Below are 16,282 nucleotides of genomic sequence, written 5' to 3' on the forward strand. Positions count from 1 at the left end.
CACAGCTGTGTTTAATTCTTCTGTCTAACACCCCTACCCTCTTCCCTCTCACTGTCACAGCTGTGTTTAATTCTTCTGTCTAACACCCCCACCCTCTTCCCTCTCACTGTCACAGCTGTGTTTAATTTTTCCGCCTAACACCCCTTCCCTCATCCCTCTCACTGTCACAGTTGTGTTTATATCTTCCGTCTAACACCCCTACCCTCATCCCTCTCACTGTCACAGTTGTGTTTAATTCTTCCGTCTCACACCCCTTCCCTCAGCCCTCTCACTGTCACAGCTGTGTTTAATTCTTCTGTCTAACACCCCTACCCTCTTCCCTCTCACTGTCACAGCTGTGTTTAATTCTTCTGTCTAACACCCCTACCCTCTTCCATCTCACTGTCACAGTTGTGTTTAATTCTTCCGTCTAACACCCCTACCCTCTTCCCTTTCACTGTCACAGTTGTGTTTAATTCTTCCGTCTCACACCCCTTCCCTCATCCCTCTCACTGTCACAGTTGTGTTTAATTCTTCCGTCTCACACCCCTTCCCTCATCCCTCTCACTGTCACAGTTGTGTTTAATTCTTCCGTCTCACACCCCTTCCCTCATCCCTCTCACTGTCACAGCTGTGTTTAATTCTTCCGTCTCACACCCCTTCCCTCATCCCTCTCACTGTCACAGTTGTGTTTAATTCTTCCGTCTCACACCCCTTCCCTCATCCCTCTCACTGTCACAGCTGTGTTTAATTCTTCCGTCTCACACCCCTTCCCTCATCCCTCTCACTGTCACAGTTGTGTTTAATTCTTCCGTCTCACACCCCTTCCCTCATCCCTCTCACAATCACAGTTGTGTTTAATTCTTCCGTCTAACACCCCTACCCTCATCCCTCTCACTGTCACAGCTGTGTTTAATTCTTTCGTCTCACACCCCCACCCTCATCCCTCTCACTGTCACAGTTGTGTTTAATTCTTCCGTCTCACACCCCCACCCTCATCCCTCTCACTGTCACAGCTGTGTTTAATTCTTCTGTCTAACACCCCCACCCTCATCCCTCTCACTGTCACAGCTGTGTTTAATTCTTCTGTCTAACACCCCCACCCTCATCCCTCTCACTGTCTCAGCTGTGTTTAATTCTTCTGTCTAACACCCCCACCCTCATCCCTCTCACTGTCACAGCTGTGTTTAATTCTTCCGTCTCACACCCCTACCCTCATCCCTCTCACTGTCACAGCTGTGTTTAATTCTTCTGTCTAACACCCCCACCCTCATCCCTCTCACTGTCACAGCTGTGTTTAATTCTTCTGTCTAACACCCCCACCCTCATCCCTCTCACTGTCACAGCTGTGTTTAATTCTTCCGTCTAACACCCCCACCCTCATCCCTCTTATCATCACAGCTGTGTTTAATTCTTCCGTCTCACACCCCGTCCCTCATCCCTCTCATCATCATAGCTGTGTTTAATTCTTCCGTCTCACACCCCTTCCCTCATCCCTCTCATCATCACAGCTGTGTTTAATTCTTCCGTCTCACACCCCTTCCCTCATCCCTCTCACTGTCACAGTTGTGTGTTCCTCCTCCCACCCCCACCCCATCCCTCCTCTTCCCAACTGAAGGGTTAGTTTGATCAAATGTGTATTTCTTGAAACAGACAAGCGCATGAGACACTACGATCTGTGTTTAGAATATCTGGCTTGAAGGTTTTCATTTTCTTTGCATTATGGACGACACCTTAGTGCAGAGCACGGTGATTGAGCGAAGAGAACTCCACTGACCAAAGCTGTCACCTACCTCTGCGTCACTCAGACCGGACTGTTGGCACGTGCTGGAGTCTGTCTTGTTACCTGTGTCGCGTGCTTGGGGCTGTTGGTACGTGGTAGGGTCTGTCAATCCTGCCAAGTGATATGTGAACTCTTGACGTAAATTGAGAATAGACTTGTTCAGGAAATAACTCAGTCAGGATGTTCAAGCCTTATAGAAGAGGTGCAGCACAATTTTTTGAGACAAACAAAAACACGTTGACAATTCAAAGCAAACGAATGCAGCAAATAAGTGACCCTGATATGTATGTCTCGCTGCTTCCACTCGATTTTACCCCATTCCTTTCCAAAAGATAAACATCGGAGTGTACGACTTATTGCAGCAACGATCCCCGGCTTGCCCCGAGTGATAACGTGTTTGTTAAGGCATCATATCGATCGGCTTGCCCCGAGTGATAACGTGTTTGTTAAGGCATCATATCGATCGGCTTGCCCCGAGTGATAACGTGTTTGTTAAGGCATCATATCGATCGGCTTGCCCCGAGTGATAACGTGTTTGTTAAGGCATCATATCGATCGGCTTGCCCCGAGTGATAACGTGTTTGTTAAGGCATCATATCGATCGGCTTGCCCCGAGTGATAACGTGTTTGTTAAGGCATCATATCGATCGGCTTGCCCCGAGTGATAACGTGTTTGTTAAGGCATCATATCGATCGGCTTGCCGCGAGTGATAACGTGTTTGTTAAGGCATCATATCGATCGGCTTGCCCCGAGTGATAACGTGTTTGTTAAGGCATCATATCGATCGGCTTGCCCCGAGTGATAACGTGTTTGTTAAGGCATCATATCGATCGGCTTGCCCCGAGTGATAACGTGTTTGTTAGGGCATCATATCGCTCGGCTTGCCCCGAGTGATAACGTGTTTGTTAAGGCATCATATCGATCGGCTTGCCCCGAGTGATAACGTGTTTGTTAAGGCATCATATCGATCGGCTTGCCCCGAGTGATAACGTGTTTGTTAAGGCATCATATCGATCGGCTTGCCCCGAGTGATAACGTGTTTGTTGAGGCATCATATCGATCGGCTTGCCCCGAGTGATAACGTGTTTGTTAAGGCATCATATCGATCGGATACTACATAACATACAGATCGGATTCAGTTATTCGCTGCGATTGCTGGTTTTGAATAGACATAGAAATAGACAAAGACATAGACATAGACATAGAAAAAGACATAGACATAGACATAGTAAATGGTAAAGTGCATGATTTAAACCCATTGAGAGTGACATATTCCATGGAATAATTCAAGCTGATTTTTCTTAATGTTTAGAGTGATAAACAAACAAGTCGCGTAAGGCGAAATAACAACATTTTGTCAAGCTGTCGAACTCACAGAATGAAACTGAACGCACTGCTCTTTTCACCAAGACCACATACTCGTAGTTTCGTCAGTCCACTGCTCGTGGCAAAGGCAGTGAAATCGACAAGCCATGCAGAATAGTGCGGTAGTGGTCGCGCTGAGCAGGATAACACGCTTTTCTGTATGTCTATTCTTTTTAGCTTACTGAGTTTGTTTTTAATCCAAACATATCATATCTATATGTTTTAGGAATGAGGGACCGACAAGGAATAAGATGAAATTGTTTTTAAATCGATTTCGGAAGATTAATTTTAATCATAATTTTCATATTTTTAATTTTCTGAGCTTGTTTGTAATCCATATGTATATGTTTTTGGAATCAAATAATGACGAACAATAAGATGAAATTATTTTTGGATTGTTTAATAAAAAAATAATTTTAATTACAAGTTTCCGATTTTTAATGACCAAACTCATTCATTAGTTTGTAAGCCACCAAGCTGAAATGCAATACCAAAGTTCGGCCTTTGTCGAAGATTGCTTTGCGAAAATTTCAATCAATTTGATTAAAAAATGAGGGTGTGACAGTGCCGCCTCAACTTTTACAAAAAGCCGGATATGACGTCATCAAAGGTATTAAACATTTTATCGAAAAAAGGAAAAAAAAGTCCAGGGATATCATTCCCAGGAACTCTCATGTCAAATTTTAAAAAGATCGGTCCAGTAGTTTAGTCTGAATCGCTCTACACACACACACGCACATACAGACAGACACACACACACACCACGACCCTCGTCTCGATTCCCCCTCCATGTTGAAAAATGTAGTCAAAACTTGACTAAATGTAAAAAAAAACAGCCTCACCGCCATAAGGTTTAGAGGTTCAGCTAAAATCAGTTCTGATTGGTCAGATTAGTCACATGATGCACCAAATGCTAATAAAATACAGAGTAGGGACCAGTCTCCGTAGCACATGTTTCGAGGCTTGTACACACACTTTGTTTTTTGTCATTATTTTAAAAGCCAAACATTGTGATTATGGTGGAGATCCTGTCAGAGCTTACTGTGTGAAAGACACCCAGTGTGATAATTGTGGAGATCCTGTCAGAGCTTACTGTGTGAAAGACACCCAAACATTGTGATTATTGTGGAGACCCTGTCAGAGCTTACTGTGTGAAAGACACCCAAACATTGTGATTATTGTGGAGACCCTGTCAGAGATTACTGTGTGAAAGACACCCAAACATTGTGATTATTGTGGAGACCCTGTCAGAGCTTACTGTGTGAAAGACACCCAAACATTGTGATTATTGTGGAGACCCTGTCAGAGATTACTGTGTGAAAGACACCCAAACAGTGTGATTATGGTGGAGATCCTGTCAGAGATTACTGTGTGAAAGACACCCAAACAGTGTGATTATTGTGGAGACCCTGTCAGAGATTACTGTGTGAAAGACACCCAAACAGTGTGATTATTGTGGAGACCCTGTCAGAGCTTACTGTGTGAAAGACACCCAAACAGTGTGATTATTGTGGAGACCCTGTCAGAGATTACTGTGTGAAAGACACCCAAACATTGTGATTATTGTGGAGACCTTGTCAGAGCTTACTGTGTGAAAGACACCCAGTGTGATAATTCTGGAGACCCTGTCAGAGCTTACTGTGTGAAAGACACCCAAACATTGTGATTATTGTGGAGACCCTGTCAGAGATTACTGTGTGAAAGACACCGAAAGATTGTGATTATGGTGGAGATCCTGTCAGAGCTTACTGTGTGAAAGACACCCAAACAGTGTGATTATTGTGGAGACCCTGTCAGAGATTACTGTGTGAAAGACACCCAAACATTGTGAGTATTGTGGAGACCTTGTCAGAGATTACTCTGTGAAAGACACCCAAACATTGTGATTATTGTGGAGACCCTGTCAGAGATTACTGTGTGAAAGACACCCAAACATTGTGATCATTGTGGAGACCTTGTCAGAGCTTACTGTGTGAAAGACACCTAAACATTGTGATTATTGTGGAGACCCTGTCAGAGATTACTGTGTGAAAGACACCTAAACAGTGTGATTATTGTGGAGACCCTGTCAGAGATTACAGTGTGAAAGACACCCAAACATTGTGATTATTGTGGAGACCCTGTCAGAGCTTACTGTGTGAAAGACACCCAAACATTGTGATTATTGTGGAGACCCTGTCAGAGATTACTGTGTGAAAGACACCCAAACATTGTGATTATTGTGGAGACCTTGTCAGAGCTTACCCTGTGACGGAACGTCTTCGTGTGGAGCGGGACCGTTGGCAAACGAAATGGCGCCGTTCAGTGCACCCATCCAGTCCAACATGTCGGCTTGATCACGTGACGCTAGGACGAGAGGCGGGTCATCTCGCGTCATGCGGATCTCAAACACATGGCTGCTGGGTACTGTGGCCTGAAGAGAAACCAAAGAAGAATATAAAACATGTAGACCATCTGTCGGCCTGAAACTAAAACCTCAACACGGAACACCATGCTGATGTTGGCTACCTATCACTAAGAAGAAGAAGAAGAACACCAGTCATCGCTGAGACCTACAGTATGCAAACGTTTCGTAGTTCCCACTTTGCAAAAATCAACTTTCGTTAATTCGGAGCACAATTGTGGAAAAAAACATGACATTCATATATAATATATATTCTTGAATTTGGTAAAGGACAAGGAATACACTGCGATCATTTTAAAATTTGTTAGTCAGCATACTATTAATAAACTCATTTAATATGTGAGCTTCCAAACTGGAATGCAATCCCGTAGTCCGGTCTGAGTTAAAGATTGCTTGACCGAAATTTCAATCGATTTGGTTGAAAAATGAGGTTGCTACAGTGCCCCCTCAACTTTCACTCAAAGCCGGATATGACGTCATGAAAGACTGTTATGGAAAACAAAAATAGACAAACAACTTTGGATATATCATCTGGAAGAATGTGTATGTATATTTTCATGAAGATCGGTCCAGTTGTTTTCTTAAAACTCAATTGCTCTACACACACACACACACCCACACACCCACACACACACCCACCCACCCACCCACCCTCACACACACACACACACACACACACACACACACACACACACACACACACACACACACACACACACACACACACATACAACACAACCCTCATCTCGATTCCCGGTCTACTTTAAAACGTGTAGTAAAATCTTGACTAAATTTAAAAAGACGTGGACAGTTCAATTTCTGGTACAAGCACACATGTTTTATGTATCACTCTCAAGTGTGCTAAAGGTTGGAACATGCAAGAACACGCTCTGTATAGAATACCCATCAGTAAAAGACCGACTATCTCAACAAGACAAGAAAACCAGGTAGACAAGACAACTAGGTGTACAAGGCAACCAGGTAGACAAGACAACTAGGTGTACAAGGCAACCAGGTAGACAAGACAACTAGGTGTACAAGGCAACCAGGTAGACAAGACAACTAGGTGTACAAGGCAACCAGGTAGACAAGACAACCAGGTAGACAAGACAACTGGGTGTACAAGGCAACCAGGTAGACAAGACAACCAGGTGTACAAGACAACCAGGTGTACAAGGCAACCAGGTAGACAAGACAACTAGGTGTACAAGGCAACTAGGTAGACAAGGCAACTAGGCGTACAAGACAACCAGGTGTACAAGACACAGGTGTACAAGGCAACCAGGTAGACAAGACAACTAGGTGTACAAGACAACCAGGTAGACAAGACAACCAGGTAGACAAGACAACTAGGTGTACAAGGCAACCAGGTAGACAAGACAACTAGGTGTACAAGGCAACCAGGTAGACAAGACAACCGGGTAGACAAGACAACTAGGTGTACAAGGCAACCAGGTAGACAAGACAACTAGGTGTACAAGGCAACCAGGTAGACAAGACACAGGTGTACAAGGCAACCAAGCGGACACCTCCCTTCCCGTCCCTCCCCTGCATGTCAATACAAAGCAAAATGGCCTGGCTTCATGAACAACACTCGAACTACCCCACTCATACGGAAAGGTGTTTTCTCATCAAAAATCGTTTATAAAAAAATAAATAAATAATCCCTGCGCTTAGAACTGTACCCACGGAATACGCGCGATATAAGCCTCATATTGATTGATTGATTGAAAAACACATGCTCTGGCTTATTATCGAAGGCGCTATCATACTAAGGACAGCTGGGTCACTAACCCTTAGGCTGGTTGTCACGACATTATGTCGCGCTACTTTACGTATACTGTCACCTGGTTGTCGCGACATATGTCGCGCTACTGGCTCAGTCTGTTTGGTCGGTTCCGATTACCTCCCATGGATGCGAAAACCTTCATGACCGTTTTTCTTTATTTTTCTCTGTTAATACACCAGTGGCTATGTAACATGTGTTACGGAATTGCACCAGTGTTGAGTTTGAACGATTTTAAAACCTGCTAATTAATGCTGTGTATTCATTGTGTGCATTCAATGGTACAAAATATTTGTGGTTTTGCGGAAAACACATATGAATAAAGTCAGACACTGTCCACATCAAAGTAGACATTCATCTTAATTGCAAAATAGGTTATTGATACACAGAAGCAAATATGCCTTTAGGTAATCAGAGGCTTTAATGCGACAGAGAATTAAAGCCACAATTATGAATGCATTTGAGAAAATCATTATTTTTCAATCCTGTCGTAAACACTACTTTTCTTTGACCCTAAATCTTAGCAATGTCTGACACAATCATCAACACTGTATGTTTAGCTTCAGCAATGTCTGACACAATCACCAACAGTATGTTTAGCTTCAGCAATGTCTGACACAATCATCAACAGTATGTTTAGCTTCAGCAATGTCTGACACAACCATCAACAGTATGTTTAGCTTCAGCAATGTCTGACACAATCATTAACAGTATGTTTAGCTTCAGCAATGTCTGACACAACCATCAACAGTATGTTTAGCTTCAGCAATGTCTGACACAACCATCAACAGTATGTTTAGCTTCAGCAATGTCTGACACAACCATCAACAGTATGTTTAGCTTCAGCAATGTCTGACACAACCATCAACAGTATGTTTAGCTTCAGCAATGTCTGACACAACCATCAACAGTATGTTTAGCTTCAGCAATGTCTGACACAACCATCAACAGTATGTTTAGCTTCAGCAATGTCTGACACAATCATCAACAGTATGTTTAGCTTCAGCAATGTCTGACACAATCATCAACAGTATGTTTAGCTTCAGCAATGTCTGACACAACCATCAACAGTATGTTTAGCTTCAGCAATGTCTGACACAATCATCAACAGTATGTTTAGCTTCAGCAATGTCTGACACAACCATCAACAGTATGTGTTGGCACACTGAGAACCAGCCGGTCACGCAGATACGATACACTGCTTACTAAGATTTGCTGATTACTTTAGCTTGAAAAACTTTAAGTAAGGTTATAAGTATGACATACTGTGACGTCCAGAATCTGCTGAAGAAGATACACGGCCTTGACCTTCGTCTTGGTGCGGTCCTTGTAGATTACCAGCAAGGACTGACAATCCAGCACACAGTATCTCCTCTTCTGCCTCTGGAGGTGGGTAGACACAAAGATTGTATTGAAAACACACAGACACAGATACAGACATAAATATATGAACACATACACACACACACACACACACACACACTAACACACACACACACACACACACACACATTCATTCACACAGACATAAATCTCATACACACAAAACACATATTGACGGGGGCCCGGGTAGCTCAGGTGGTAGAGCACTGGACTTGTGATCGAGAGGTCGCTGGTTCGAATCCGGGCCGGGACGGATACAGGTCAACTTTATGTGCAGACCCAGAGACGGTATCCATCTCCCACCCCCGTGTCACCACAATGGCACGTTAAAGATCTTGGTCATTCTACCATAAGTGCAGATGGCTGATACCACCTAAACACGCAAACATCAAAAAGCCGTGAGGGCGTAAAACTCGAATCGTATAAACCAATTCATGTCCAATATAGGCAATTTAAGACCTGACGGACAATAAGCCCCTTAAAATTTACTTTTTTTACAAATATTGACAGACAGAAACACACACCTTTTCGAACAAACAAACACATTATAGAAAACCTCTAGAAAATGACGAATCAAACAATGTTGATGACACTTGTCAATGATACATGAGTGAGGACTCCAATGTAGAGTTTTAACAAACTCTTTGTACATTTGTTTGCAAAGGATTTACAAGACGGAAACACACACCTTTCCGAACAAACACAGACAAACTCACATACACAATCGCAAACTCTCTCTCTCAGTCTCTCTCTCTCTCTCTCTCTCTCTCTCTCTCTCTCTCTCTCTCTCTCTCTCTCTCTCTCTCTCTCTCTCTCTCTCTCTCTCTCTCTCTCTCTCTCTCTCTCTCTCTCTCTCTCTCTCCCTCTCTCTCTCTCTCTTACACCCACCCACACACACACACACACACACACACACACACACACACACACACACAGACACACTTGCGTGGCACTGTTATGCGTTATTGTGTTTGACCACATCAGAGAGGGGCGGCCGAGAGCAAAGGTTTGAACCTCCACGTGCTGCACGAGTGTCATGCGCTTCACGCTGAAAGCCTTTTTCTCCAACATGCTCCATGGGGGCTGCGTCACAACACGTCGTACCACGTCACAACACGTCACAACACGTCACACCCCATTCTGATACTCATGGTCCACGCTATGCTCCGTGGGGGCTGCGTCACAACACGTCGCACCCCATTCTGATACTCATCGGTCCACGCTATCGCTCTGTCTCTCTGACAGGATGAATAATTACTACTCGCATTAAAGGGAAATCTATCAAAACAAGAATACAGAGTTATTTCCCATATGTTTTTCACTAATGTTTCTGATAACAGACGAAAGACGAACGTGATTGTAGAATGGCCGACTTCGACAGTGATCTCCGTTCTGTTCTTCACAGTTATGATAAAGACATCGTTCTAAGGTCAAAACAAGTCGACATTTTGAGAATGCTGTGGGAAGGAGACCGTGATATCACTCCTAATTGGTTACGGAAAAAGTCGTCTGCTTCATAGCCATTTTGTTATGATCAAGTGACACTTTTGCCATATTTAACTGTTGTTTGCACAGTAAACACATCCGCGAAAGATAGCTCGCTTAAAAGTGTCTTTCATAACAATTCCCTTCTAAATTTAAAAATTACACAACACCATGAAAAATCATTATCGACGATCGCGAATCTGCTTATATCAATAACACATTACAAAAAGCTCTAGGTGTCGACGATGATCCCGAAAACCGAAGAAGAGCACTGCCATTTTGCACGCAGAAACTTTGAAAGTAGCGTGTGTACTCCTGGATTTCGCTGTAGTAAATATATTCTCAGTTACTTTCTCGTTGGCTTCCAAAGTAAGACTTTTTTTCGACCCATGCAAACGACAGAGAGGGAAGTACTTCCAAGGTCGCTCAAAACTTTGGAAGTAGTCGGGAACTTCCGGATTCATCCCTCAGTTATTTCCTCGCTTACCCCCGAAGTAAGCTCTTCTTCCGATCCATGCATGCGAAAGTGAGGAAAGTACCTCAAAACTTTCGAAGCAATTGCAAACTTGCTCCATATGCATACGGGCCCTGAAGGTTTTATTCCCCGTCCACACCATTCCCACAAGATTTGAACTTGTAAAGGAGATCAAGATTTCAAGTAACCCTAGTGAACAGACTTGAACTTGTTAGAACCGTCTTACATTTTTAGTCATACACTGAGACCAGCCTGTACACGGATATGTAGACAACAAACTTGCATAGTTGCCGAAAAGCCATATCGGTGTTAGGGTTGTAACGAATCTGATAACCAACCATTTTTCACACAAACCACCGGACAAAACCGGGCAATCTACTGGCTCATTTACTTCAACAAACACTAAAATAACACGCGCGAAAGTTTGCCTTGTTGCCTCCACCTGTATCTGGCTATACTATAACTACGTCACTACTCCTGTGTGTCCACAAATGATTTAACGGAGCTGTATCTGGCTATACTATAACTACGTCACTACTCCTGTGTGTCCACAAATGATTTAACGGAGCTGTATCTGGCTATACTATAACTACGTCACTACTCCTGTGTGCCCAACAAGGATTTAACGGAGCTGTATATATACAACTTAAAGACACAAGAAACCTAACGAGCAAAACAAAAGATGGACGTATGAACGACACTGACCTTCACCAGTCCAAAGAGAGTCGTTCCCGGGACAAACAGCCATCCTTCCTTGGCTGGTGCTGACATTTGCTGTGTTGGTCCAGAACCCTGCAAGACAGGAACAAGGATCTGACATAAAAACTGATGTGCTACTACGTCATAAAAACTGATGTGCTACTACCATAACAACTTATGTGCTACTACGTCATATACACTGATGTGCTGCTACGTCATAAAAACTGATGTGCTACTACGTCATATAAACTGATGTGCTACTACGTCATAAAAACAGATATGCTGCTATGTCAAGGAATTCGTTCTCTTAACTCTGCCTGCTATTTGGGACACCTGGCAAACTGTGCTCAGAAAATATTATGGTCTAACTCGTTGCGCTGAATATTCGAGGACATACAATCATGTATTGTCCATATAATTAAACAATGGATGGACACATGTGGTTCGTCTGCTCTTAAAACAACCAAACAACATATGACAACAACCATAACAAGTAAAACTAAAAACAATACAACATAGACTGAGCAACGGAATTGGACGGGAGCACGTGCTGAACACCAGGAGCAACGGGGCTCTCGTTATAATGTATGCCAACAACGAGGCTCTCGTGTTATTCATAGATTAAGTATTAGTTTGGATATTGAATGTGGACGGAATGTGAACGTGGAATGAACGAGAATGTATGAGTGGTACATGAACGGTTGGAAGAAGAGATGGTTTTAGAGAATGTTGTATTAAGACTTGGTTAAATTCTTTAGGAGTTTCCATGAGGGATTTCCATGGCGTGTAAGGGAAGATCCTTACACGGGAGAAGCGCGGGACGATGTTGGGAGCAAGGGACCACATCGGCGCAGATGACTAGACGAGTGGAGTCTTCATCGATACCGGTCGTAGCCGACGACGGTTGTTTTCGCAAATGGCGGAAGGGTTTCTCGGGGAGAAACGTGAAAGGTGTGTGTTGGCATCTTCAGTGAAAGGTGTGTGTTGGCATCTTCAGTGAAAGGTGTGTGTTGGCATCTGTGTGTGTTGGCATCTGAATTCATTATTCTACGAGGATTCAGCGAGACAAGGAAGTGAACTGGCGACATGCAGTGAGCCGTGATTCGAACTCGTGAGTGTCTGTCGGTACCTTCTTGTGTGCGTTAATCTATATTTGAGAAAGTATTGTTATAATATGCATTTACATGCATTAAGTGAAAGCTGGAAGATTGTGCGAACTGTGTGTCGAAAAGTTTTTTGTTTTTTTTTTAAACCTCAGTTGCATGCAGGTTTGCTACTACAATATTATTTGTTGCCTTTTTTTTTCGTGTGTGGCTTGGAGCAAACCTTCTTCATAGGTCTTTTCTTTTCTCAGTCAAATGTGTAAATTTTTAGATCAACAAACTTTATCAGTACACTAATATGTTTAAGTCAAGGACTACTACTTCTTGTAGTAGTCCTTGGTTTAAGTAAATAAATAAAAATAATCATGACATAGATTTATTCCTTATCATACATTTCTATCCGTAAATAACAGTCTCTAAATATTATTATTTCATACACTCAATTTAAACTTTACTTGTTTTATACCAGTCCCCTGAGGGTTAAATCCCTTTGAAAGATAAATAATATTTCAAGGGGTGTCCCATATCTAAATTTACTTATACACATTGTAAGATACTTAAACATATGTGTCAAACCATTCTTATCTCGCACACAAATCAGCACATCTGTTGCTTGTAAAATAATTGCTATGTTATATCGGTCGTCAAAACAATGTTTCAACATGCTTCCACAAATGGTGAATTTTACTGCAATAGGGGCTCTCGTTATAGTGTATGCCAACAACGGGGCTCTCGTTACAGTGTATGCCAACAACGGGGCTCTCGTTATAGTGTATGCCAACACCAGGGCTCTCGTTATAGTGTATGCCAACAACGCGGCTCTCGTTATAGTGTATGCCAACACCGGGGCTCTCGTTATAGTGTATCCCAACAACGGGGCTCTCGTTATAGTGTATGCCAACACCGGGGCTCTCGTTATAGTGTATGCCAACAACGGGTCTCTCGTTTTAGTGTATGCCAACAACGGGGCTCTCGTTATAGTGTATGCCAACAACGGAGCTCTCGTTACAGTGTATGCCAACAACCGGGCTCTCGTTATAGTGTATGCCAAAACCGGGGCTCTCGTTATAGTGTATCCCAACAACGGGGCTCTCGTTATAGTGTATGCCAACACCGGGGCTCTCGTTATAGTGTATGTCAACAACGCGGCTCTCGTTATAGTGTATGCCAACAATGGGGCTCTCGTTACAGTGTATGCCGACAACGGGGCTCTCGTTATAGTGTATGCCAACACCGGGGCTCTCGTTATAGTGTATCCCAACAACGCGGCTCTCGATATAGTGTATCCTATCAGAGCGTGTTCGAAAGATAGTCGGTCAAACACTGTTTGACAAACGTTTGACTATGTAGCATTAACAAGTGTCATATTTTTAGCACAGCATTGGAGACCGACATGTTTGAGGAACAAGTATACTTGTTCCAGACTAAATAAACTATATAAACCAAGTTAAACATACGTTTTAGATGCTTAGAATTTTCTTGTCCAACAGACAGGGACAGATTCAGAATGAACGCTGGACAGAAACAAAATGAAGTAAATATATATATGATGTCAATTGAGTCACACAGTTTTTATTTGAGTCTACAGAACTTTGACAATTATATTTCCAAGTGAGCAAATCGCACACTCAGAGGGTGGATGGTGCCTTGTCGTTCTGTACAGCACCCACCGACAAAACTGGCTTTTTTGTACTTGTTAGATAAAATAAGTTTTTTTCGCCGACATTATCTAAAGTGTCATTCTTTATAAGAAGTTACGCTGATATTGCCAATTTGAACGATTTCTTGTTTATTTCTAGCGTGATAAACAAAAAGAGTCTCGGCCTGACCACTGTAACATCTAGCTGGTCACCTAGAGAGTCAGTCGTGATTTGCCGAAAAACCATATGGTGCACTGAAAGGGTAATAATACCTGACATTCCATTTGCCTTTCAACAGTCCAACTTCGTCCCGCGTATAGCGTGTTCGCGTTTAGTGACTGCGTGATTCTGTAAATGCTGGGAGAACTAGGATAGCTTCAGAGGAGAGTCAACAACTCTGTTGGTGTTTTTATATTTAGTCAAGTTTTGACTAAATATTTTAACATCGAGGGGAAATCGAAACGAGGGTCGTGGTGTATGTGCGTGTGTCTGTGTGTCTGTGTGTCTATGTGTGTGTGTGTGTGTGTGTGTGTGTGTGTGTGTGTGTGTGTGTGTGTGTGTGTGTGTGTAGAGCGATTCAGACTAAACTACTGGACCGATCTTTATGAAATTTGACATGAGAGTTCCTGGGTATGAAATCCCCGAATGTTTTTTTCATTTTTTTGATAAATGTCTTTGATGACGTCATATCCGGCTTTTCGTGAAAGTTGAGGCGGCACTGTCACGCCCTCATTTTTCAACCAAATTGGTTGAAATTTTGGTCAAATAATCTTCGACGAAGCCCGGACTTCGGTATTGCATTTCAGCTTGGTGGCTTAAAAATTAATTAATGACTTTGGTCATTAAAAATCTGAAAATTGTAAAAAAAAATAAAAATTTATAAAACGATCCAAATTTACGTTTATCTTATTTTCCATCATTTGCTGATTCCAAAAACATATAAATATGTTATATTCGGATTAAAAACAAGCTCTGAAAATTAAATATATAAAAAATATTATCAATTTTTTTTTTTTCGAAATCAATTTAAAAACACTTTTATCTTATTCCTTGTTGGTTCCTGATTCCAAAAACATATAGATATGATATGTTTGGATTAAAAACACGCTCAGAAAGTTAAAACGAAGAGAGGTACAGAAAAGCGTGCTATCCTTCTCAGCGCAACGAATACCCCGCTCTTCTTGTCAATTCCACGGGCACTGCCTTTGCCACGGGCGGTGGAGTGACGATGCTACGAGTATACGGTCTTGCTGCGTTACGTTGCGTTCAGTTTCATTCTGTGAGTTCGACAGCTACTTGACTAAATATTGTATTTTCGCCTTACGCGACTTGTTTTTTTTATATTTAGTCAAGTTTTGACTAAATATTTTAACATCGAGGGGGAATCGAAACGAGGGTCGTGGTGTATGTGCGTGCGTGTGTGTGTGTGTGTGTCTGTGTATGTGTGTAGAGCGATTCAGACTAAACTACTGGACCGATCTTTATGAAATTTGACATGAGAGTTCCTGGGATTGATATCCCCATACGTTTTTTTCATTTTTGGATAAATGTCTTTGATGACGTCATATCCGGCTTTTCGTGAAAGTTGAGGCGGCACTGTCACGCCCTCATTTTTCAACCAAATTGGTTGAAATTTTGGTCAAGTAATCTTCGACGAAGCCCGGGGTTCGGTATTGCATTTCAGCTTGGTGGCTTAAAAATTAATTAATGACTTTGGTCATTAAAAATCTGAAAATTGTAAAAAAAAATAAAAATTTATAAAACGATCCAAATTTACGTTTATCTTATTCTCCATCATTTGCTGATTCCAAAAACATATAAATATGTTATATTCGGATTAAAAACAAGCTCTGAAAATTAAATATATAAAAATTATTATCAAAATTAAATTGTCCAAATCAATTTAAAAACACTTTCATCTTATTCCTTGTCAGTTCCTGATTCCAAAAACATATAGATATGATATGTTTGGATTAAAAACACGCTCAGAAAGTTAAAACAAAGAGAGGTACAGAAAAGCGTGCTATCCTTCTTAGCGCAACTACTACCCCGCTCTTCTTGTCAATTTCACTGCCTTTGCCGTGAGCGGTGGATTGACGATGCTACGAGTATACGGTCTTGCTGAAAAATGGCAGCTACTTGACTAAATATTGTATTTTCGCCTTACGCGACTTGTTTT

At 42.1% G+C, this 16,282-nt stretch overlaps 1 protein-coding gene across 2 annotated transcripts in view; it reads right to left on the reverse strand.

Annotated features, from left to right (window-relative positions):
* Positions 1-1,587: 1,587 nt before the first annotated feature.
* LOC138950254 (uncharacterized) overlaps positions 1,588-16,282 on the reverse strand; it is a 38,480-nt gene continuing 23,785 nt past the window's right edge. For both annotated transcript variants that reach the window (XM_070321992.1, XM_070321991.1), the window contains 4 exons: positions 11,367-11,453; positions 8,585-8,701; positions 5,373-5,541; positions 1,588-1,873 (listed from right to left, as the gene is read on the reverse strand). In XM_070321992.1, coding sequence (XP_070178093.1) covers positions 1,686-1,873; positions 5,373-5,541; positions 8,585-8,701; positions 11,367-11,453 — 561 coding nt within the window. In that variant the 3' untranslated portion in view covers positions 1,588-1,685. The remainder of the gene's footprint in view (positions 1,874-5,372; positions 5,542-8,584; positions 8,702-11,366; positions 11,454-16,282) is intronic.

This window comes from Littorina saxatilis, linkage group LG16 (assembly GCF_037325665.1).
Source record: "Littorina saxatilis isolate snail1 linkage group LG16, US_GU_Lsax_2.0, whole genome shotgun sequence".
Classification (NCBI taxonomy): domain Eukaryota; kingdom Metazoa; phylum Mollusca; class Gastropoda; order Littorinimorpha; family Littorinidae; genus Littorina; species Littorina saxatilis.